Genomic DNA, 24,985 nt, shown 5'->3' with positions numbered 1-24,985 from the left:
ATCTACAAAAGGTATTATTCAAATTTGTAAAAAGCATTTTTTGAAATGTCCCCCTCAACCAGAGTTGTGCAGAATTACAATTGAAATACTTCAGGAATCATGCGCCTCACCCTGTATAATTGAAATACAATGTAATTCAATTGTGTAACTGAATTACGATATACTTGAATTATCACAACTCTGCCCCCAACAGATCCCTTTAGCTTCTCAAGAACGGAAATCCAATTCTAAAAAGTGTCCGAATATTAATTAGCATCGCTGTGTGCGCACATCCCGCTCGAAGCGCAAAACAAACGCGAACGCGAATGCTTCCGGGGCATGGCGCTAACTCATTTGAGCGAGCCGCATGTAGAATTTCTGCTAGATTACTCGACTTTTGCGGACAAAACGGACCTCCGGAGAACGCGTCTGCCTTGACAGGTGCTCGCTAATGGAAATGATACGGGAATGTTGCGGTAATAATTAACACGAGTATGAGATTTTCGATAAAATACCGTAGCATGCTAGGACCTTTCTGGAATTCTGCATAAATTTTCTCAGGCACCTTTAAGTATATACTTATACGTGTATTAAAAGAAACTTTTAGGTTCAAGACTAAATAATCCAAATGTTCTAAAGAAGTTAAGGCGAACTGCGACCTTGGATTTCAATTTCAGCGTGTTAATCGAGCTAACAGGTTTCCATGGAAAAGCCTAATTTCTGAAAGTCGATTCATGCAACTTTGAATACGCATAAACATCCGCGCGGTACATTTCGGGAACCGTGGCCGCCCGTTGCCGCGCTAGACATGCGATTTTAAAAATGTATCCATACGTCGGAGAGATAGAGCGCGTTCTCCCTGTTTTATATTTTAAGTTCGCGGCCCCCTGCGCGCATGTCGACCAGTTGTTGTAAAAATAGAATGAGCAGAGAAATGAGTTTTTAATGTTCGGAACGGCTCATGCGGTACTAACTTCGTAAGCACTCGCGAGAGCTTTTTGCTACGTACGAGATAGGGGTCGTGGTTGCCGCTGTATTCATGGCGTTCCGTAAAATCTGGCTATGACTTCAAGTACGAGTAATTCGCCGAATAGTTTCCCTCGCTTCACTACCTTTATGGATCATGTGTCTGCGGGTCCCGGACAAAAGCGGCTTCGCCTAGGTGCGAAGAAGAGGGTAGGTGAAACTTCATCGAATAACGTTCTTGTGGCTAACGCCGGGGAAACTAAAGTTCCAGGGAACAGAGAAACATTAATGGATCGCCACTCAAAGGAGAGTTAAGCTCCACTAAAATCTTCCATTCTTGTCAACACAGGATCTTCCGAAAAATTAGCGACCTCGAAGGGACACTTCCTTCGGTGAATGTTGCTACATTTAACGATTATCGTGATCCTTTCTGAAGGTTCTCGTATGTCTACGCTCATCATTCCTTTTCTCATTTATTTAGTAACGTCTCCGTCGTAGCTGGCAATTTTTTATACAATCTTAGTTCATTGTTTTTTGGTTTTTCTCGCGACAATGAGGGAATCAAATAATTTGCATGGTTCAGCGGTGAGATATCGTTGCGTTCGATCTAATTTATTGGGTTGGCAAGGAAGTAATTTTTTTATCCAAGCAACGAATTTTAATGACTGAGATACTCTACCTTTTGTTCGACGATCTTCTGCCAAAGAGAATAAATAAAAAACTATTTTATTGATTAAAGGCAGGGACCAAAAATAACAGTTATTCTGAAATTTTATACGATAAAAATCATTGATAAGAAGTTGATTATTATTGAAATTTAAGATAATGTACAGAAAATGATTAAAAAATATCGATTTTTACACTTTTTGGTTACAAATAACAGTTATCATTGTCCAAAAAATTGGACCCTCCTCGACAACTGATTGATAACATGTTTCGAGCGATCGAAATAAATTTGTTTCATCGAATAACTGTTACGAGCGATTGAAATGAATTTCTCCTATCGATAACTGTTATGAACGATCGAAATAAATTTCTCTCATCGACAACTGTTATGAGTAGACAGCGGAACTTCATGCAAAATAAACATTTTCTTAATATGTTCAAAATGTGTTTTGAAAATAATATAACAGTATTCCTAAATTCGTCTAATGTTTTTACTGTTTTAAATTACACCTACTCATTTTTGTCATAAACGCATAAAATCCGCAGTCTAGTTATAAGTGATCGAGAAATGAATTTCTCTCAACGATAACATTTACCAACAAGAGAACAAATTTTCCGGTACTTATAATCCTTATTTGTAACCAATACGATTTTAGTCGATGAAATACTTGTTATTCTATGACTTTTTCTCTTTTTGGTTAGAACAGTGATGGTCCCTGATTAAAGGTCATCGCTCGAATAAAGAAATTCGGTTTTATTTCACCTTAAAATACCGAAATTACTTCCTTGCCAACCCAATAGTATAACCATTGTTGATAACATCTTTTCAGACCCGTGGATTGTACCTTCGTCCATTCGGCGAAACAATTCAATTTTTTTCACCTCGGTCAAGACATAACGAGCAGTTATGTACAATGTGTACATGTTATTTGAATACACCCGTCGCGCTATTCATTTTTTGCGGAGCGCGACCGCGAACACCGCCACCGGCACAATGAATTTTATTTTTGCGGGTTTTAAATTGCCACCCGCTACCAGACGAGTCCTATTAATTGTTCTGAAAAATAATCGCTACTTTGCATCTGGGAATTGAAATGTTGTTATCGCTGGGCAATAGTGACCGCAGTGGCAATTTTTACTTTTTAATTAGCACATTTCAAATTGTTAAAGGATCATTTATAGTTACTCAGTAATTTTTGAATGGCTGGCATTTGAAAATTGAAAAATTGGTGAAATGACTATTGTAGAAAAATTGAAATGTTGAAGGTTGGATAACGTGGATCGTGTTAGCCTAGTACGCCAAGGGATAAATATTGTCTGTCGCCATTGGAGTTTCGCTTTTTAAGCAACATGGGTCGCTTCGTTGCTTGGGTAATATAGCGTGAACGTAAACGACTGGTTTTTATGGTTCCGAAGAAGAAGAAGGCATTAATCAACTATACGAGCAGCGGCTTTTTCTACTAATTAAGGAAATAATTCTTCACGCGGAGTTTTCGTGCCATAAATGTTTTATACGCGGCTCTGATTTCACTTGCAGTTTTGTAAGCGCAACGTACTTTCCAATAACTCAGCGAAGATGTTCTCCGCGAGTGTTGGAAAATATTATATAACTAGATCCGGAGATAAGGCTCGATTAACGCCGTTTTATGTTATTTTATTAGAGTGGTAAATCATAATAAAAGAAGCGTGTAGCGTAAATGTTTTATTACCTTTCTGTATGCGAAACGATCGACGATGAATTGCTATATAATTAACGTTGCGATTTTTTCATATGCCGTTCGTCTTGTCGCTTCTGATAAAGTTGTATAATCAAATAGATTTAGATGTCAGATCTTCGTGTAATATTTTTCACAATTTATTCAAGGGATGAGGAATTCATTCATATTTTGATTGTATTTTTTCATAGCGACGTGGGCAGACAAATAGTAAAAATAATCTTTGGCCCATGGTATAAATATTCATTCAGGTCTAAAAATAACGCAACTATTCTGAGGTTTGATGTTTAAATCATCGAGAATATATTGCTCATATTCCACTAACGATCGACTGCTACATTGACCACCGTGTAATTATTTTAGAACATCAAACTCAGTTTCCACACTTACCTTCATTACTCGTTCGCAGTAAAGGTTATTAATTTTGTGCCAGCGCAACGAGTCAATGTAATTTTTTATACGCGCAAAAGTTTCGCTGGTCGTTCATCGATCAGTTTACCAAGAACCGATCACTATTATATGATCATGGTTATAGTGCCGCGTAAACCACTAAACCTACCACTGTCGCGGTCAAATGACCGGGTTTATATTTTTCATCTTACAATTATCGAAATTATCAAGTTGCTTGCATGGAAATTGACTCGATAAATTTCTTTATCCAAGCACATATTGTGATAAAAATTGCACAAAATCTAGGTGTTTGAATAATTTAGCCCTCCATGGAACTCTTTAAAAATTAAATGGCGTTCTTTTAAACTAATTTTTACAAACGCTTTTTTGAACTTGGCCGTATTTTGTATGATCTCACAGTTTTTTACGGCCATAGGAACTTGGCTCCTGTTTGCAGGATGTTTTTCTTGGGATCTAAATAAACAGAGGCTCATAATTTTCACGAGCTAAAACATATCAATCGCTTTTAGTGCTCGGTAAGTTTAGCGTGAAAGGCTGGTCGAGCAATTGCACGAGCCACTGTGTATAAAAATAAAAATACACGAAGCACCCAACGCGTGCAATTTTCCTAACAAAAACCGCGTCGGATTGAAACGTCTGGTTTTCGCAGGAAGGCCTTCAATTACCCCGAAGGGTTGGAAATTTGTCCATTCCATATTGACGAGGGTAGCGGCGATGGGGTGTAGGGTTCGTTGAAAAACTATAGCGGTTCGTCCCGGTCGATGGGATCCATTCGTACCCGTGAAAGAATGGGCGTCGTGAGTCGCGTCGCTCCGCATCGATCGGGTGCAATTAGTGTAATTGCAAATTCGGTTGGCGCTTGACCTATCTTCGGCAATTAATGCATTCCAAATATCGCTGTTTCGGTGGCCCGCGGACCGTGAATAACGGTAATCGCGGCGCGGGCTCGATACGCGGTGCCGCGCGACGCAACAGAGGAGGAATTTCGATGTGTTTCTTAAACGGCTTGGGTAGGAGGTGGAAATTCTGGAACGATGGCTCGGGTAATGAGCGACACTCGACGAGCAACAGCTGCCGTCTGAAAATATTTGCATTCGCCTGGTAGCCCGACGACAGGGACTATACCCGTTTCTATATCGATATAGTATTCGAACGCGCGACGAGCCTGTTGTACGCGCGCTTCAATTACGGTAATTGCAAGTTCTGCCGTGTCGCCCAATGGCTCGTTAGAAAGTAACACAATTTAAACGGTGTCCCCCTTAATGGCTAGCCTCCTCCTCCTCCTCCTCCCCCCCCACCATCCGACGAAGACGATAATTACACGGGACGTATCGTAATTTACTTTGCCACCTCCGCCGCGCCGCATGACAAGCGAGAAACGATTCACTACCCCCAACGCACACAATACCCGGAGTCTTCGACCCTTGGTCACGCTGAACGTCCAATGACCGACCATTTAAATACACGAACGCGGACACACGAACGGCCAATACCGGATCAGGGCTTTACTGCGTCCCATCGGATTTTTCGGACGCGGATCCAGCACGGCTTTCTGCACGCGACCAGACGACACGACACGTGCTCGCAAAGCGGAATCATTTTCCAGCGTGTTTTCATCCGCTTTTAGATACCGTAGAGCCTCGGTAGTTCCACTGTCGATACTCCCATGCGAATCTCGCCAGTTGCATCTCGTTCGCACGAGGTGGGAATAGTTGTTCAGGAATACGAGCGCACGCGGCGCCTCATACAGTAAGAGAAACTATGACTCGTCTAGTCAATGAATGCCCATAAGGAGGGTGTAGAGGGAAATGGAAGGAACACAATTTTTAACTTTAGCTCTTTGTTTGGACTAGTTAGGAGGTAAACATATTAAAAGTCCCTACTCCTAGGAGGGGAGTGGCGTGCAAGGGGGCACATAGAAGGTCCCCTTTTTCGGTTTTCCGCTTATATCTCGGAAACTATGGTTCCTAGCGATAAGACCATTCTATACAAAATTAAAGCTGACAATACGTGCCATAAGATTGATTCTATTCAGTTTTTCGCTATCTCAAATAGTTTCCGAGATAGCCGCGCTCAAAGTTCACTAATTGTGCTGAAGAGTTCCTTTTCACAATTGGTGAACTCTGAGCGCGGATATCTCGGAAACTATGCGTCCTAGCGATAAGACCATTCCATACAAAATTAAAGCTGACAAAATGTGCCACAAGATTGATTTCATTCAGTTTTTCGCTATCTTGCATAGTTTCCGAGATATCCGCGCTCAAAGTTCTCTAATTGTGAAAAAAAAATTTTTGCCTTATTTGACTAGCTAACTCTTCAGCACAATTAAAAAGTATCATACGTTTTTAGGTCTGTGTCAATATGCACTGTGAAAGTTTCATCGAAATCGGTTGATGAGGGAAAAAACGACAGGCATTGAAAGATGTAAGAATTCTAAAAATCGTGGAAATCTGCCATTTTTACCATCTTTGAACGCTTGCAGCTCATTGCAACGTCGACCGATTTTTACGAAATTTTCAGAATGTGTTTAATACGCACAGATCTACAAAATGTACTTTTTAAATTTTCGATATAGGTCCACATAAAAAAGTTGAAAATGCAACTTTTAGTATTTCTTCTACAATTCCGATCAATTGCAATTTTTGAGAAAATTTCTTTTCACATCCTGCAGTAAACTAATTGCTCCAGCTTTTTTCCCCAAAAAAGTTCAAATCGTATAGTACAATATACGAGCGTCCGAATATTAATCCGAGTCACTGTAGTAGAAGTGACACATTTCATACAGCTGATAGGTCACCTCGATACTCTGGTGTTATTAGATTTCTGTAGGAGAATTCGTCAAGGATTTACGAAGGTTAACTTGGATTTTCTAAATGGAACTGTATATTTCTTATACTTATAATAGTATCAACTTATGTATTTCTGTACTCTATTCTTGGTGTTTCTTCTAGAAATACATTAAAATTCCGCACCAGCACCGAAACTTCGTTAAGAAGAAAATTCGTTTTTAGCTTTACAACTAGAGTTCCAAGATCGTTTTTAATACTACTAGAAGTTCCCGTTACGCCGGACGAAAAATAGAATCAGACGACGCTGATTAAACGCGAACGTGGAGCTTGAAATTAGTTGAAGGGAAGAAGACTGGCAGGTCGTCGATATCTTTTAAGGTAGATGGATGGGAGACCGAACTGCGCGGGGAAGAGTCGCATTTGGCTTGGGAGATTCGTCGGAAGCATTTTCGTGACTCTTCATCTCATTTCGAATGCATTCGATAACATCTTTCAGCTAAAATACAGTGTCAATCGGTGTTTCCATTTCCCAAATTCTCTCGCACAAAATCAACGAAGTGAGCTTGCATGCTTCACGTTGTGAACGATAATCTCACTTTAACACTAAAATCTACCAACGCCAGTCAACACGAACGCGTGAGTCAGTTTTTCCCGGTAGGTTTAGTGCTAAAGTGAACTACGCTTTTCAAAAGAATCAAGGGATCACCTCTGCGAACCCGAAAAATTGCTACTAGTTTACATGATCACAACTCCGGCCAAAATTGCTGTATCGATATCGTTAAACAATTGTTTGAAAGCGTGAAACCTCTAGTTTCGGATGCTCCGTTTCAAATTGTTGCTATGTTGGTTTTTTACAAAGTTATAGCGAGATAAAATATATTATTATCACTCGTGTAAAATTTCTGCGAATCACCAACTTCAAACACAGCTGCCGGAGTTATGATCATGTAAACTAGTGGCAATGTTTCGGGTTCGCAGAGGTGATCCCTTAATTTTTACCACGTTTTTATTAGCTCGCTTTCTCGTTTGTTTCTTCGTTTGTTTGTCTGTTCGGTGGCAAATTTTGCAATTGATTTCAAACTAACTTCCTGATGAGCTAGAGACTTGAAATCGGTTATTTTGAGGAGTGTATTTCCATGAACTGACCTTTACCATCGCATCGACACAGGGAACACCGAAGGGAATGATATTCTAGAAGGATCCATGGGCTTTACCCAATCATCAGATCTGACCTTCGCGCAACGAGCCGTTCAGTATGGTCCGGATAGGAAGAGGGACCGTTTTGGGCGGGTCTTTCGGGCATTATCGTTTGGCGAGCGCCGAGTAGCCACGAAACGCAGCTAGCAAGGGTGTCTCAGTTCTCTCTCGATCGCAGTTAAGTACGCGTTCCGTTTAAATGAGGCTTTAGCGAAGACAAAGGGACTGGCAAGCTAAACAGTGAGACAAAAGCGGGCGGCCGGACCGGTGAACGAAGTTTCTATTCAGGAAAACCGTGCAAAACGAGGAGCAGAATGTGCTCGTTTAATTCTCTGGTTAATTGCATCATCCTCGTCTGTTTACCGATGATTTTTGCCGGGCCGTTGGATCAGGCCTCGTCGATCACGACAACTCCTGGCAACGATGATTCCGTCAGCAACGAAAATCGTTATCCTTGCGCCAGAAACCAGACCGTTCTGCCCTGCAATTGTTCCGAAGCTTGCCGTGGACCATGTCCAAGCCGGGACGACGTTCATCATCACGACCATAATCGTAACGTGCTCGTGCAAGGTATGATTTGCTCGTGCGACCTCGGTGCACGCAGATCGCCGATGAGAGACGATTACCTGTTCACGCCCGGGGTCGGTATGCACAAATTCCACACGAGATCGGTCACGTGGAACGCAGCGAGGAAGATCTGCAACGAAGAGGGTGGTCATCTGGCTGTCATAAATTCCAAAGCCGAAGCACGCGTGAGTTCCGATCGTTTGTTTACCGACATTCCGCGCGCCGCGCGATTCATGGAACTCTCGAATTTTCGCGAAAACGCGGACCGAACTCGTGGCTTTTCTAGTTGGAGGGCAATTGAAGCAGTCGGTTATTCCGAGCCAGTTGTCAGCCGCCGCCCTGTTCATTGTTATTGTTAATTTTTATCTCGGGTCATGAATTTTGTTTTCGAAAATCTCGCCCGCCGCAATTCGAGAAACTTGAGTTTTGCCGGGAACGCGGACCGAATTCGTGTCTTGAAATATATGTAATTGTTTGTTGGCAAATATTTCGTATTTTATGACTCGTGACAAACAGAAGTGCACGAAATTGAAAACAGTCCGAGGGTAAAAAGAATTTAAGAATAATATCGGTTCCTGTTTCTCGTAATTGACGCAGACAATTATCATTTTGTATAAAGAACAGTGATTCTTCCCATCCGTACAATTTCTTTCTGCTCGTCTGTGACCGGAAGAAACCGATAGCTTTATCTTTCCCCGGTGCGAAATCTGAAAAAAGCGAATTAAAATATCCACTCTTCTACTCTTAAACATTGCCAGGTACGCAGATCCCATTTGGATCTCGACTAGAAGATTAAGGAAACGGAATGGCTCTCTTGATCCATTTTTTCGTTGAACAGATTCGTTCCAGGAAGTTGAACGATATGTAGAAGTTCTACAATACTTTAATTCGTGGATCTCGACGCAGCACGGTGTGAAAAGGGTTCGCGAAGGATTCCTTCGTAATTCAGCGTAGTCTTTCGCTGTCCCAGAAAGAATCAATCCGGAATCGAGCATATCCGGCTGAGAGAGGGTGTCTTAAACCGGTGGGTTACCGAAAATCGCGGGGCGCTTTGATTAATTTTCGGGGTCGGGGCTGAAGCGTTTCATTTTACTGGCTGGGCTCTCGGCACGGCCCGAATTAACTGTGTCAGCGATTTATATTTCGCTCTTTGAGCCATCGCAGACGCCATTAGCGCTCGCGAAACGACGGCCGTTGAAAGAGCGATTAATGGTGGCTCGATTAAAAGCGTCAGATAGTGTCACTCAGTCGACACCCTGTCTGCCTTGACTACGTTCCTACCACCACCTATATCTCTTCTTTTTTTTTCGTTCTCTCTGCTGCAGGTGTTAATGGGAATATTTAATCGAGCGGGCCTGGTGAAGGGTGCAGTGTACCCGGACGAGGCGTATATCGGTATGCACGACATCTACAAGGAGGGCGATTGGGTGACCATTCTTGGCGACACGCTCGCAAAGACAGGCTTCACCGAGTGGAGCGACAAATGGGGCGGACAGCCGGATAATGGGGGTGGACAGCAAAACTGCGGAACTTTCCTGAAGGAAGGCACGCTCGACGACGTACAATGCGAGGCGCACTTTCCCTTCTTCTGCGAGCTGCCCCTCGTCAGCTTTGCCTAACGGCTGTTAAGATCCTCGATCGCTGTGTTGCCGCCAGAACGATTCTCGTAAGATTAACGGCAAGATGTTCTACAGGGGGTTCCCCGGAAATATTGTACTTCCTTGAAACCGGCGATTCTCGAGGTCATTTCAAGTCACTTTCTCCTTTCCGAAAATCTTCCTCGCGATATATTATTTCGGTGGGTCTGTGAGACCCCACCTTACCAACGCCGGGTTAAAATCAATTGCAACATTTGTACCGAACAGACAGACAGACAAGAAAGCGAGCTAATAAAAACGTGGTAACAAACATTTTTTTGGTATCGTATGAGCCCCATTTTACCGTTCGACTTTGTCCTGCAGACATTCGACGTATCTTTTAAAACAACAAAGATATTTGAGGTGGCAACGTTAGGTGACTCACCTTGTACAGTAGTAGTTCTTTTCCACGTTCGATGCTAGCGACAAGGGATCAACGAATACTGTCTATACACGATAGAAGTGACTTCTCGGTCCCGAAGTTTTCACATACATCGAGGCATTGCTGTGCCTTATCTTTTGTTATGGTGCATAGAACCGTGCCGAAGTGTCAGTCACCGACTTCTTTGAAACTTTTCGCGAGCTAGATCGCTGAACAATATTAGTTCAGTATAGTTCCGTATGCATTGGTAGAAGCTGAGTCGAATACCCGGTGAGAGATTCGCGGCTGACACGCCCCAAGTACCACCATCAATCAGTTTTACGTATCGCGGTGCGTGTCCGCGCCCCCCCCCCCCCAAAAAAAGGCCATAATCCAGCTGACGACGATTGCGTCGTCAGAGAGAAAATTCGTTCGTGGAATAGGCTCGTTTCTTCTTTCTTTCCTCTCTTGTGCGGAGCGTAATGACCCGAAACGCAGCAATCACGTACACACGATACGGTGCAACGTACGGGAACCAAGGGAAAGAGCGTTATTTGTGGACCTTCTAACAATCGACACGCTGTTAATGCTTTCGGGTCACGATTACAGCAGTCGTAAACGGAGAAATCGTGATACTCTGTACACGGAAAGGAAGTAATACACTGAGCACATAAATTGGCCGACGAGATTGATCAGCAACAAGGTGTCGGCGAATTTCTGGAACATCTTTGTTGGGCTACGGGAGAGCACCTGTTCGGAAGCCGTGCGATCGTTGGGCCGAGCTTTCGATACAAAGATCGTGTAAAAACTTGTGGGACGATGATCTATTTCCACTTCGTGTATCGTGTCAGATCTTATAGAGATACATTTCGCAACGTGAACTAGTGTTGTATAAAACTCGAGTCTTCGAAGCTCCAGAGCTCAGTCTTAAAGACTAAGTTTCTATAGAAGAACTCTTTAAGACTGAGCTCTGGAGGTTCGACAATCATTTGCGAGTTATAATTTCAACAGACGTTTGGAAAATCGTGTAGAGACGAGCGCAGGAAGCGAGCAAACGGTGATTGCAAAATTCCAAGCGGACTAGACGGTTCCTGCCGCGACCAATAAATGGCTGCTAGCGATTCCGTGCATTCGCAGTCTATAAACTGTCGGGATTCGTTGATTTTTCGCGGCGGCTTGGCCGAGACGCGATCCATCTTCGTCGTTAACACGATTTTCCGACGGACCCTGAGAGCCATCTTTTTCCTTCTACTTCCGTTATTTGTTATTTCCCGTCACGCCACATCTTGATGCCCACTATCCCCTTCGAAGTATCTTTAATGGTGTTTCTACTTACAGGAACAGGACGGAAGCTGGCTCTTGAACGCTCCTAATGCAGTGCAAACAACTACCGGGAACAAGAGCAGACGAATGAAACCAACGGCCGCCGTATCGATTTTATTCCTGCGATTCCTATCAGTGCCATATTTCCGTCTTCCTCCATATTGTTTTGTTCTATTCTGCATTGCGAAGAAATAAAGGAAGATGAGTGAATCGAAAGATTGATAGCGGCCGCTCGAGCATGCTCTCGCTCCTCGAGTCCATTTATTTCGCGGTCAATTTATTTTCTAATTAAACTTCCCGAACAACGTTCCTCGCCGCCGTTCGACAAATATTTGATCCCTTTACTCTTCGCTGCTCCGGCGAGACATGTGTACTCGCAAGGAATGCGTGATATGGTAAAATATTGTATGAAATGATGGTAATCCATGATTTTTAACACTAAACCTACCGACCATCAGAAGCGACTGATGTGTATAGTATTATGAAAATGACAACATTTCAACGAAAAAATGATTACATTAGTTTTGTTCATAAAAATCGATTTCTTGCAAAATCCTGAGGTCGCAGACAAATTTTGAGACCAGATTTGAAATCAGCGCGAAAAAATTTACGGGAAATGATGTACAGCATGTTCAAAAAAGATTTTTAACGAATTTTCTCAAAGTTAAAAAACGTTCTTACCATAATCTCGCTATTTTTCCCATATTCTGCAATGTTTCAGCTTTAACTTAAAAAAAATTTCATCGCTCTACCTCATTTCTACCGAAAGTTCTTTGATTTTGAATCGAGTTTCGACCAAATTGCCCACTGTGCGTCGCCACGAGACGCTTGTGCGTTTTACGCCCGGTATTTAAACCCAGAAACGCCACATTCACGACCGTGTTTTTCGTTAATAACTCCTAAACAAAGCCGCGGATAACATTTTTGCAAAGGAAAATGTTGCTTCAAATGATCTAATGATCAAATGATGAACAGTAGGTCCCGCTGAAAATTCGGCTGAAATTAGGCGATAGTGAGAGTGGAAGAAGGGGAGAAGCGGTGAACGGATTCGAAACCCTGAGGGGACCAAATATCATTACATTTTTTTAAAAGTAATGGCGGTTAATTAGAAAAATCAATTTCCTCCCGATACATTGTCGATGACGACCAACATCCTCCGCAAAATACATAATAATTCACAGTATTAGAGTTGCTAAAAACCTAACCGCTCAACGGAGTATATGTATAATTGTGATATATTGTGAAGAAGAGACTGACCTTGCAGTTGGCTTATCTCTTCTAAATAAACGAACGATGACGGTCTTAGAATGTTATGTTCGAACAGGAAGTATGAAATGGATAAAGCGAAACAAGTGTCTCCCGCGATTACGCAACGATTTCAGTATACAATAAATAGAGCGGAGAGAAAACGCGGAGCAACATTTCCAGATTACAATTGTGCGCGAATGTAAGAGTGTCGTGTGTGTCTCCGAGGGCTTCGATTTTACTAGGTGCTTCTAGTTTTTCAGGTAAATGATCTACGAAACAAAAGTGCATAAGATCCGCAGTCTAATGAATAATGTATAAAGGGGACTTATCGGGGGAACATTGTGTGCGAAGGTTAATCGGTTGAAACCAATCGAGGGTGGACCACCTTCGGACCAGCAGCGCCAACGGCAGGGCGATCTAATTCAAAGGGAGACTTGGTTTGGTCCCAGTGGGACAGGAACAAGCATCAGAAGAAACGAAAGAGTACATAACAGACACGTCCCGAGTCCCAACTAAGTACACGGTCCGATTAGCGAGACTTGAACGAAGACAAAGAGACTTGAAAGCGAAACAGTGCGGCAAACTCTTCCGAATAGGTGAATAGGAGCCTTTGGCAGCAGTCGGTATAAAAGGAGCTGTGGAAATGTCGACGCCCAACTCTTTCGTCAATTGCATTATCTTGGCAGTCGGATTGTCGGTGATCTTCGAGTCACAGGTCACACTATCTGGTGGGGTACTCGACAAGTGGGAACAGTCCGGCGATCATTGGTATAAATTGCACAGCAAAGCACGATGTTGGAGAGATGCGCTAAAAATTTGTAGAGTCGAAGGCGGATACCTGGCTGTCGTGAATAACCAAACAGAAGCAGATGTAAGATTTTTAATCACCCCTTTTTAACCCGGCGGTGTCCACGTGAACTTCTGAAATGGAAATAGTATCCACGCGGGTTGTTTTATGTTTATTGCAACATCTATTTATGATATTTTTGTTAAAATAACAGTATAAAATACATACACATCGACACACCGTACACAAACTAGTTATCGGACCAGGCGTCTATGCTTTCTGTCGCATCCGCATTCATATCCGCATCAAAACATTCTCGGGATTTTTTATCTTCTTAATGTTCTTATTACATCAATACAAGCGGTATCTGCCTTTACCGGAAGAAATATGGGAAATAGATAGCACATATCTTAGCGATGGGGTCTCGCTGGACCCCCCACGTGGACACTGCCGGGTTAATCAGTGAACGTTGACTTTAATGTTGCGACCTTTCCCTAGGAGTTGATATCACGGTTTCACGATCATGGCCAAGCGATAGGTGCATGGTGTCAGGACGCTGTCTACGTCGGAATACACGACCAGTTCTGTGAAGGTGAATGGATTACCATTTTCAACGAGCCTATCGACGATGTTTTCCACGACTGGAGCAGCAAGTGGGGAAGACAGCCTGATAATTTCGGCGGCGCGCAAAACTGTGGCACTTTGTATCGAGATGGCAAGCTGAACGACGTACCTTGCACCATAAACCTTCCCTTTTTCTGCGAGAAAGATACTGAACCTGAATCTGTATAACCAAAGTATTGTTATCCTCTCTATTGTAATCACCGGTCCTATCAAGGTAGGGTGAGTGTAGACAATCTGAGTTGCGCGTACCGATGTGAGAGAACGTTCCTTTACGAGGAACCGACTTCGTTAAACTTCGTACGCGCGGCTTGAACAGCCCGTCGGACGGGCAACAAGCAATAGAACAATACACCTCGTTGGCGACACGCAAATTACAAATGAAAGGTGAGCAGCTCTAATGCCCTCAATGTATACATTATGTTTTTCAAATTTCAAACAAATCTTTAATTCGCAGTCTGCGATATCGATATCGATTCATATAATACGAAGATGTGTAACCAGAACGGTTATAAATCCCATTGATTCCTATGCGTGTCTAACCCTGCAAGACCGTCAAGGCCCACCACGTAAGGATGGATTTATAGTGGAGCAGCGAGGTGAGCTGTGCGGTGAAAAAAAAGAAAAACAAAGAAAATACATATGTATTTTTTCATTAGTATGTGTCGATATGTTGTCACGAATGTTGGTTTCCTTTCACCGCGCCGCTATCATCGATGCTCGCAGCTCCACTATAAATCCACCCTAAGAAATGTGAAGAAAACGTTATTCTCGAAAAATAAACGAAATTCTCAATGTTGTTGTGTTTTTCTATTTACTACGAACAGATATACAAAATGAGACGGAAGCACTGATAACTGCATTGCGAATGATATCCTTCCCGAGAGCGTGGCTCGTATCTCTGTTTTGGTAAATTCATTTTCTAATCACAGATGGTAGATCAGCTTTCGCAGTATTCACGATGCAATTACGCACGGGTGTGCATTCGGCGTCGCTTTAATCGGGTTTGATGTGTCGGAGGACCGAGAAGACAAGATTAGCCGATGGTCGGGAGTGAAATAGAATTAATTTCTGGAAATCCAATTGTCCATTGATAATCGGGCGCGCTCTTCGTGTGATCTCTCGCTCGGCGTGCGCTCGCTACTACTAGTTGATAAAGTGCTATCGCGAAGCCGGTTGGAGACACGACTTCAGATAATTTAGCGCGATCTTCAAGTGACAAATGATCAGCAACGGTTAATCTTAAACGGTCGAGTGATGCGACAATCGTCCTCGGCTATCCACTGTGGTTCTCACAACTGTTTCACACCAATTTCCAACCTGCTTAACCCTTTGTCCTATAATCCTCTCTGTGCTTGCTTCTTCGACCTCGAATAACTTCTCGTCAGAAGGAAAAGAAGAACATTTATGTTCATTGTCTACATCCAGAGTTGGGCAAACGCTAGTCACAATTATGATTATTGACTAGTAACTTCGTAAGGCTCTACAAAAGTGACTAATAATTAGACTGCGGATCTTTATGCAAAATAAAAATTGTCTGCATCGATTGCAAGAAATAGAAACTAAATCAAATGTTATTTCTTCCCTTAATGATTTTAATAAAGACGAAATCGTATACTGACATCTTCAATTTCGTAAATTTTCCAACAATTTTGAATTTCATCCACTCAATTTTGCTATAAATGCATAAAGATCCGCAGTCTACTAATAATTAATGTCGTAAAAAAGTAAATACTTGAGCGTGACTATGAGTAATGGCTACATAAGTATTTGAGCGTAATGACTAATGACTAAATTGTTATTAAGGATGAATATTGAATATTGACTATAATGGCATAACTAATGACTAAATACGTAATTAGAATTTCACTATGACTAACGACTAAAAATGGTTAAAAAATGACCAAACAGACAATTGAAAGAAGAAAGGAATTTCTATTTGGTTTCTGTGTATTGCAATCAATGCAAACATTTTTTATTTTGCATAAAGATCCACACTCTAGTAATCACTGTTATAAAACACGGTGGCTGATACGTTGGAAGATTCGATTCAATAATACGCGAGTTACAAACGGGCGAACCTCGTTGCGTGTCTGGAATTGTGTGAAACTTATTGCGGACCGAGCAGAATTTTCAAACTGACAAAATTAGTCATTGATATGCGGCGCACATTTTAATAGCAATTGCAGCCAGTTACCGAGGCGTTCCATTAAAATTTGGAGAACTAATAATAAACAGGTCGCCCTCGTTTATCGGCGCAAACGCCGAGAAAAAGCCTGGCCGCTCGAATTACCATTTCGATTACCATTTCTCGATAAACGCCTGTAATAAAGTGCATACATTACACAATTTTTACCATTGAACAATGTAAAAATATTTGAATCGCGTTGAGAACGTAGACAGGTGACAAAATTGTCTCGAAATTGGCAATTATAATTTATATACGTAGCATATAAAATCTATTATTTGATATAATAAATATTGCTTGTACCAGCCAAGAACAGTATCAAGATTATAAGATAATTATGGACGGGGGTTGCGTGGAATGAATTCATCGGAGGAAGGCTCTATCTGAATTTCAAACTGGAACAATATCGCGTGTCTACGAGATAATATAAAACTAAAATAAAATGGGGTAATGAGTTACGATGTTTTACTGTTCAGAACGGCTCCCGCGGCTCGAACTTTGCAAGCACCTCGGCAGAAGTTTCTGGCTACGAGGCCGGGGATTCCCAATTTGTATTCCGCGGAACACTAGGATTCGACCGATGAAATTTTCTGATTCAATTGTAATATTAGTTCTCGACTTCTATAATTTTTAACAGACGGCGAAAAGTTTCTTGATTAACGCTCACTATGCGAAACAAGCGCGCACGATTCCCATATTGTTTCGAACTCGTCGAAACTCCATTGAAAACGTTCTGTCAAAAATCCTTTATTGAGGCCAGAGTTAGGGAAAAGAGTATTTTAAATAGCAAATAGTAAATAATCCCATTTAGTCTCTGTACAACTTTGAAAATAAAATATTTTATTTGACGCAGTAATTTTTGAAGACAAAATATTTTATTTGTTGCAGTAATTTTTGAAAATAGTATTTTATTTTAGGAATATTGAAAATATTTGGACTTTGTCTTTATTCTCAATTTCAATTTTAAATATTATTGCTTAAAATAATGGTTCGCATTCAATAGATTTCCGAGTATAAATAGTTTCCTGGTGATAAGATACACTATATGTTTATCAACAAACCTCAGTAGGCACATGCTTCGAACTGAAGTGGATATATGCAGTAACAGCAGCAATCAAACAAAAAATAAAACGAAAATGTGGCAAATGATATAGTTTCTTATATTAAGTACCATTTCTTCTTTACATTGTTGCTAAAATAAGGAATATTAAATCAGTAATGCGATTTCTGAAAGTATTAGGTATAACGATGCAAAAAATAATAAATATATAGAAATATCTTACTTTGTGTTTCAGATTATTAAGCTAGAAATATTTTATTTTGTGGATGAAATTGTTAAAATAGAAATATTTTATTTTGAGGTTCAGATTGTTTAAATACATAGAAGTATGTTATTTCGAGGTTCAGATTGTTCAAATAAAATACTATCTTCTTCAAGCAAAATAAAATCTAAAATATTAAATAGTATTTCAAATATTTTTTTCGCCAAATAATGCCCACCTCTGATTGAGACCGATCTCTGTGGAGACTGTGGTGCCCGAGGTATCTTATAAAATTGCAAAATTTGTACCGAACAAACAGACAAACAGACAGACAGACAAGAAAGCGAGCTAATAAAAACGTGGTAAAAACTGTAGGTTTTGCGACGTGAAATAAATAAACAACAAATCTCCGTGGAGTCTACGAAAACTGTACGATTGAAATATCAAACGTAAAGAACGGTATGGTATGGAATGATTATTATGGAATTTTTGTGGTTGCAGGATTGCCAGTCAAAGTATCGGATGCGGTCTCCAGACGCGCAATAGTAGTTTGCGGAAGCTCCGCATAGAAGAGATGCTTCGGAACACAAAGAAAGATCCGCCATGCCGAGGACGGTCATCTGGTTATCATAAATTCCAAGTGCGAAGCTTGCGAAGTTCGAATAACTCGTTTTCCTCCGCTTTGTCTGCGATGGCGTCTCCCGCGACCGGAGAGAGTCATTATCTTTTCCGCAGCCACTCGACTCGTCATGGATTTCTATATTTTATCAAGAACTGCGGACTTGCTGAACCTCTTCCTGCTATTCTTGAGGATATTATCGTTTAAAACAATATTCACATTGTAATGATAATTCCACAAACACCCCGACTTTTAATTGCTCGATGTACAAATTTATTTGTGGCTCTTTCTGTATAAAGATCTTCATTTTCTGTACACTTGCTTTCTATGCGGATGAATTGTTTTTCAGATTGCTGGATGTTTCACACACACGTATCCATCGGATGACGTCGAAGAAGAACAAATTGTTTGTTGACTGACACTAATTAGGTATAAGCTGTTCGGTAAGCTCCCTTTGTGCTTGATAAGGATTTTCATGCAACGATTCAAGTTTACTTTTTTTGTTTAACAATCTTTCGTGTGCTCGTATGTCTTTTGTGACCGACAAAATATTTTAATGAAATGTACCATTAATTAACTTTGAGCATTACAAATTCATTTGTACAAGTTATAATTCCATGCCTTTAAACATACAGTGCATGTAGATACATGTTTCGGTGTATAGTCGGCTTCGTATTATCAAGTTTGTTCGGCGATAGAACAAGCTATTTTGGTTTAATCTCCGTAAGCTAATGCACAAAAATTGATATTTGCATAAAGATCAGCAGTACCGTCGCGATCCACGCAAGTTAAAAGGAAAACTTCGAAGGTGCTGTCGAGAAAAACCCAAGGGAAGCATAGATAACAATGAAACATCGTATATTTTCGCGCCTGAGACAGGGTTTGCTGGTACATAGACTTACCGACGAGTCCAGGCCCAGGACACTCATTTTCTCTTTATTAACTTCGCTTGCTTTAGCTAAACAACATAACACAGTGTTCGCCTGTCTCCAAGTTACGAAGACATCAAATATTTGTGTAACTTCATCCTCTATGTACTGTTAGGAGCAAAACTGATCACTAGACTGCGGATTTTATGCATTTATGACAAAAGTGGGTACGTAGAATTTAAAACAGTGGAGGTATTAGAAAGATTTAAGGCCACCAGTTTCACCTTAATAAGATAATTGAAAGAAGAATGACATTTTTATTTGGCTCCTGTGTTTTGCAATCAATGCAAACATTTTTTATTTTGCATGAAGATCCGCAGTCTACTGATCACACACACTTTCAAGCAGAATAACTTTTTTATGAACGGACCAAACACATTGGCGTACCAATATTTCCCAGTATAATTTTATGTTCAGCCACAACGTAACAAAACAGTTTCTAACGATTATTTGCACGAAACTCTTATCAACATCCACGGTTAATAATAGGAAATTTCTGGAAAATTGGAAACACACACACTCGGCGCAGAAATACTTTTCGAAGCCGTCGTACATACAGGTGTGCATTCGGTCCAATATGTCTTCGAGCAGTTAACATGGTCCCATCTGTTCGGAAGCTGTACCTGGGACGCGATACAATCTTCTGAGTGCACCAAAAAGAATTTCACGAGCCTGTCGCGTCTCTCTCTCGGCTAGTATGCAGTCTCCCGCCGTTGATACCGAATAATTTCTTCTGACCTGTAGTCGGGTGGAACAGAGTCAACGGCGGATACCGTGCTCCTCGAGAGCGGTATCTCGCGGACGAAGGAATGCTCTGCATTACAATGATCTCGCCGTCTCTCTCAGAAAAATGCCACAGTTTCGTCCTCCAGCCTCATTATCCGCTCGTCCCACTCCCAACTCGTCGTTGCACTCGGCAAAGGTACTCTCTCGAGCGAATCGTCCTCGTTAAAGCAATCGTGCATGCCAATAAAGAGTTCGTACGAGGTGTGATCACAAAGAAACCTGACTCCGTCAGTTTCCTTGCGACGGACTATGGGTCAGAATCATTGAAAATTCTACGAAATTCATCGCCCTGTTAATTATACATTATCAATTACTAGACTGCGGATTTTATGCATTTGTAACAAAAATTAATACGTACAATTTAAAGCAGTGGACATATTTAAAAAACTTGAGAACATCTACGTATTAGTTTTAGTTTGGTAAAAAAAAACTTTTTAAAAACCACGCTTATAATAAAATGCACTAAAAAGGAGAACATAATTTTTTTCCTGGTTCTCCATAAAATACCGAATCGCGAGTTTAATGATTAATAATATTTATCTCCAAAATTTTAAGCAATTAGTTCAAAATTTCTTCTGTTATAAAATTAGTGTCGGAATAGATAGAAAAATTTACTAAAAATTTAAATAAAATCATGACATTAGTGACTATAAAAATGAAAGCGTGGAGAGCCCACAAAGATTACGTCAATATAGTTTAGCGCTCCACCTTCTTATTTTTCTGTCTATTCCGACACTAATTTTATAACAGAAGAAGTTTTGAATTAATTGCTTAAAAATTTGGGGAAAACTATTATTAATAATGATTAAATGTAGTAGAGTTAAATGTAACTGGATTCGGTATTTTATGGAGAATCCAAATACTAATTAATCTTTTATTTGCAAATAAGAAATAATAGATAGATCACTTTTGGAATGATTGAAATTACTTTTATTTAAATAAAAAGTTTAGTTATTATTTGCAATTGAAATCACACGTTTATTATTTATTATTTAAATAAAAATTTGCCCAACACTGTGCATATTGGGTATCATTTTCAGATTTTTCCGTTGCAAACTCTCTGGTTGTGATACAGAAACCGTGTGTCACACCTCGTATATCAAGACGTTTTCGTACGGAATCTCGAGCACAGTCTCTGGAAGTTCGGGACCGTAGAACGGTTCAGTGCAATCTACTCGAACCGGCGCGGCGCGGCGAACGAGTTTTCCATTGGGCAAACCGTCGAATTAAAAGTGTCGCCGAATTCTATCCTCGAGTCTAACGCTGCTGGTACGGCGTACTTCCGCAATTCGATTAACCCTTTAAACCGTGGAGAGTTTAGATAAGAATCCGCAACAATGTGGCCGTTTTCCAGAGCGTGCGCGGCTATTTGCTGGCGGGTCACGCGCTCCCTCAAGAGCAGGGGGGGCTACAAATATTGTTTTATTTCTCGAGAAGAAGTTCCGAAGTCCCGCGCGAAATGATACGTGCCCGAAAACCGGACCTTGTACCAGATTGTTACCTGTTCAAGGTGCTCGGAACAACGTCTTCAACGTTGAATTACTCGTAAACCGTCGGCCTTGTACCATTATTGTCTTCAGCGTCTCGAGCTCTATCGTCATTCCGGAGCTGACTCGAACATCGTAGCGGTACTTACAATTTCTGTTCTCCCCCGTTCTCCTAACTGTTAACCCCTTCAACTATCTATTCCAATGACGCATCAAACCGAATTTTGCTCGGGTATGTGCGAAATACAGTGGTCCAGTGTTCGTACGCCTTTTAAAACGGAATAACTTTTTCATAATTGTAGCAAACGACCTGATGTTTTGTAAGCAATTAGAAGCATTGGTTTACTAAATAATGTGCAAAAAGAATTTTCCAAAAATTATAATTTACAAGGTTACATGCAAAAATAAAGAAGGCAATTTTTATAACTTTTTTATTTGTGTGTGGGCCCTTAATGAAAATTTAAAAGATGTGTTTGGTCAACTTGTTCTAACTGAAATTGGTTAATTGGTTCACGAGTTATAAACGATCGAAAGTGGTAAAAATGGCAGTTGTATGAAAACTTGTAATTCTTACCACTTTTGATTGTTTATAACTCGTAAACCAATTATGCAATTTCAATGAAATTTTCAGAGTGTATATAATGTACACAAGTTAAACTAATTTTTCTAGTCTTACAGAGAAATTGAAGTCGCGTTTGGGACAATTATAAAAAAGTTATTCTGTTCTAAAGGGCGTACGAACACTTTTGTGGGCCACAGTAAATATTTCGTGTGGCAATTGAGTGAACTGGAAGTGAAATAATAGGTAGATATTTTTCTAATATTTTTAGAGACGGTTTGCAGCATTTTCGAGAAGAAACCTGCCCTCGGTTTCCCACTCTCGGTATCCTGCGAAAATATCTTGGGTTCGAATGAATAATGTATGGTGGAAGTAGAGGCTTCGAGCTCTTTTCAAAATGAGTGCAGGTTTATTGTTGTACGATTCATTTTTAGGAAATTATATTTAGCAGTTGAATTTTCAGAGCTGTATCCGTGGATGGTTCCATCTGGAAAAACTGTTAATTGTACGAAACGTTGTTCAAAAATAAATTTGATCTCTCCGTACTTTCGTAGCTGCTGATGAATATATTCCGGCGAGAATAGGACGGTGTAATGACAAGAGACAAGGAGCTAAAATGCACCTGGTGCACTTTTTACGACATTCATTTTAGAACAATGAAACCCCACAAGGGAGGCACGCTGTTCCACGGTGCTTCGAACAGTGCGCGCTCGCTGGACAAAAACCTCGAAATTTAAGTTGTGAAAACACCGTGCTGCTTCCTTGTAAGTGAACGATAAAAAATGATTGTCCTTGCTCTGAATTTGTTTCGTATCATTCGGCACGGAGAACTTCCATAATGTCATAAACAATGAATTTTTCCAACGTTTTAATTAAAGCGTTGTTCCCCAACGAATCCAATATTCACCAACTGAATAATCACGCGCGCGCGAGAATTATGAATCTCTTATTTAGATTGTTAACAAATTAGAATTCCAGTAATGCAATACGGACGACTCCTATATAATTTCATAAACGCTGAATGTTCCCGACGTTTCAATTAAAGAACTGTTTCATAACGAATCCAATATTCATTTGTTAACATTTAGATTGTTAATGAATTAACATTTCACTGGTGTAATACAGACGACTCCTACAATCTTATAAACGCTTTAATTGAAGAATTGGTTGGAAATGTAATATCCGCTAACAGAATATTCAAGCGAATTATGTATATCTTATTTAGCTTGTTAACAAATTAGCATTCTAATGATGTATAATCTGCAAATGTCAACGAGTTCCACGATACTTCTGTCTTGTAATTATGATTTAGCTTTCAGTAAATGCAAATGATTCTGCGCAACAGTGTGCTGGACGCCCGTAATTAACTTTGCGCTAATAAAGAACAGAGTCAGTTAATCCTTTACAAAAGACAATGCGTACCGTATTCTACGAACATTTTTATAGTCGGATATTCTTTTGAGCTTGCACCTGTCTAAACATTACTTACACACACAAGACTAAAAAGCAGAAAATAATTATTTAAATAAAAACAAATTTCTCTGGAACCTTATAAATAAAGTACTGTTACACAGATTTTTAAACAACGGAAAAAATTGTTGAGTTTTGGCCACGATTTGGCGATTTCCGACCACTGTGCGACTGCGATTTTCCGCGTCGCATTAGTAGTGGTTCACACCGATATACCCGAGCCGAGATCAGATTACTACAGTGGAGGGGAAATTCTTCTCGCGTTCATCGTGTACGGCATTTTGCGTTTATAGAGGATTTACCGTATAGAGAGCTCCGTCGTCCTGCAATGAGCAGTAGGAATGATTCTCGTTTGTGAAAAGTATTCGAGTATGCTCGAGCTTACATCAGAATATCCCTTGTCCGAGGTTCCCGTAGATCCCTTGCCTTTGCGAGTCACGATCGTCAATGGCGGCGATGACTTCATCTGGTTATCCGATTAAAAGCGATACCAATTCGACGCGTCATATCGAGAACTCGGTGCAGCGGTGTATAGAAATCGCAGCCGACACTCGTCGATCCAACATACCGTGAACTAACGTGGTCCTTTCAGAAGGCTGACTCTCGGAACTCAGTTAGGGGAGCAGGAAGTGCTTCAACTCTGATCCAATTTCCGTGTGTTGCACTTTAAAAATCAGCATGCCAACGTGAACGTCTGCCCCGCTTCTAAGTAGCTAATTCGCCAGTGGCCTGTTAGCGAAAGTGTGTGCAGAAAGTTTCGCCTCCTTCGCCCGAGCCACTTTTTCTAACGAATCGAATAAACAAATCGCGTTTCGTTTCAGCAGAGAACCTGAAGCTTCATTAAACATTAAGATATTCGCGTTTATTCTTTGCTCTGCCCTCCATTCATCTTCTTTGTTCATACGACTCTTCTCGTTTCAAAACAACACGACCCTCCCTTTTCTCTCCAGCTTCTTCTGCTTCTTCTTTCCTGCAACATCACGTCTTGCCGCTCGCTGTTCCATTCGAAGTGTTTTTAATTGTGTTTCCACTCGCAGACCGGGACGAAAAATGGTTCTCGAGCCGTTCCGACGGGCTGAGAACGATCCCGGGCAAAGACCAGACAACGAAAACAACGGGAAAGGACGACCAGGCTGCACCGTTGCGAAAATCGGCGAAATCATTGCCGAAATAAATATTCCCGACTTCAAGGAAAATTGTTCAGCTGCCAGGCTGAAAAGGTAACACAGGAATCTTGGTCGGTAAAAATCGCAGTCTTATTTATCAGTTGGATAATAAATTTTTAAAATAAATAGCGAAAATGAAAATTCGCGAAATATAATTATTGGTGCTTGTAGAGAAAAGTCTCGGCTTTGGAACATATTTGCAGCGGAATAATGCAAAATAATCTGTTATTAACGTGGATGAACATACAACAT

At 40.8% G+C, this 24,985-nt stretch overlaps 2 protein-coding genes across 4 annotated transcripts in view; one reads left to right on the top strand and one right to left on the bottom strand.

Annotated features, from left to right (window-relative positions):
- Fstl5 (follistatin-like 5) overlaps window positions 1-24,985 on the bottom strand; it is a 122,177-nt gene that overhangs the window by 42,904 nt on the left and 54,288 nt on the right. The gene's annotated exons all lie outside the window — the stretch shown is intronic.
- Window positions 7,855-15,066, top strand: LOC143208479 (uncharacterized). The gene is made up of 4 exons (XM_076422949.1): window positions 7,855-8,475; window positions 9,616-9,903; window positions 13,464-13,730; window positions 14,145-15,066. Exons 1-4 carry the CDS (start codon window positions 8,038-8,040, stop codon window positions 14,436-14,438), a joined length of 1,287 nt encoding a protein of 428 aa, XP_076279064.1. The 5' UTR covers window positions 7,855-8,037; the 3' UTR covers window positions 14,439-15,066.

The sequence above is a fragment of the Lasioglossum baleicum genome, chromosome 4, assembly GCF_051020765.1.
Source record: "Lasioglossum baleicum chromosome 4, iyLasBale1, whole genome shotgun sequence".
NCBI classification, from domain to species: Eukaryota; Metazoa; Arthropoda; class Insecta; order Hymenoptera; family Halictidae; genus Lasioglossum; species Lasioglossum baleicum.
This window is presented reverse-complemented; position numbering and strand designations above follow the sequence as displayed.

Bases quoted from the DNA above. Each gene is read 5' to 3' on its own strand.
- LOC143208479 (XM_076422949.1), top strand. From the start codon at position 8,038: ATGTGCTCGTTTAATTCTCTGGTTAATTGCATCATCCTCGTCTGTTTA. The intron at 8,476-9,615 runs GTGAGTTCCGAT...TCTCTGCTGCAG, and splicing joins ATTCCAAAGCCGAAGCACGC to GTGTTAATGGGAATATTTAA. The intron at 13,731-14,144 runs GTAAGATTTTTA...ACCTTTCCCTAG, and splicing joins ATAACCAAACAGAAGCAGAT to GAGTTGATATCACGGTTTCA.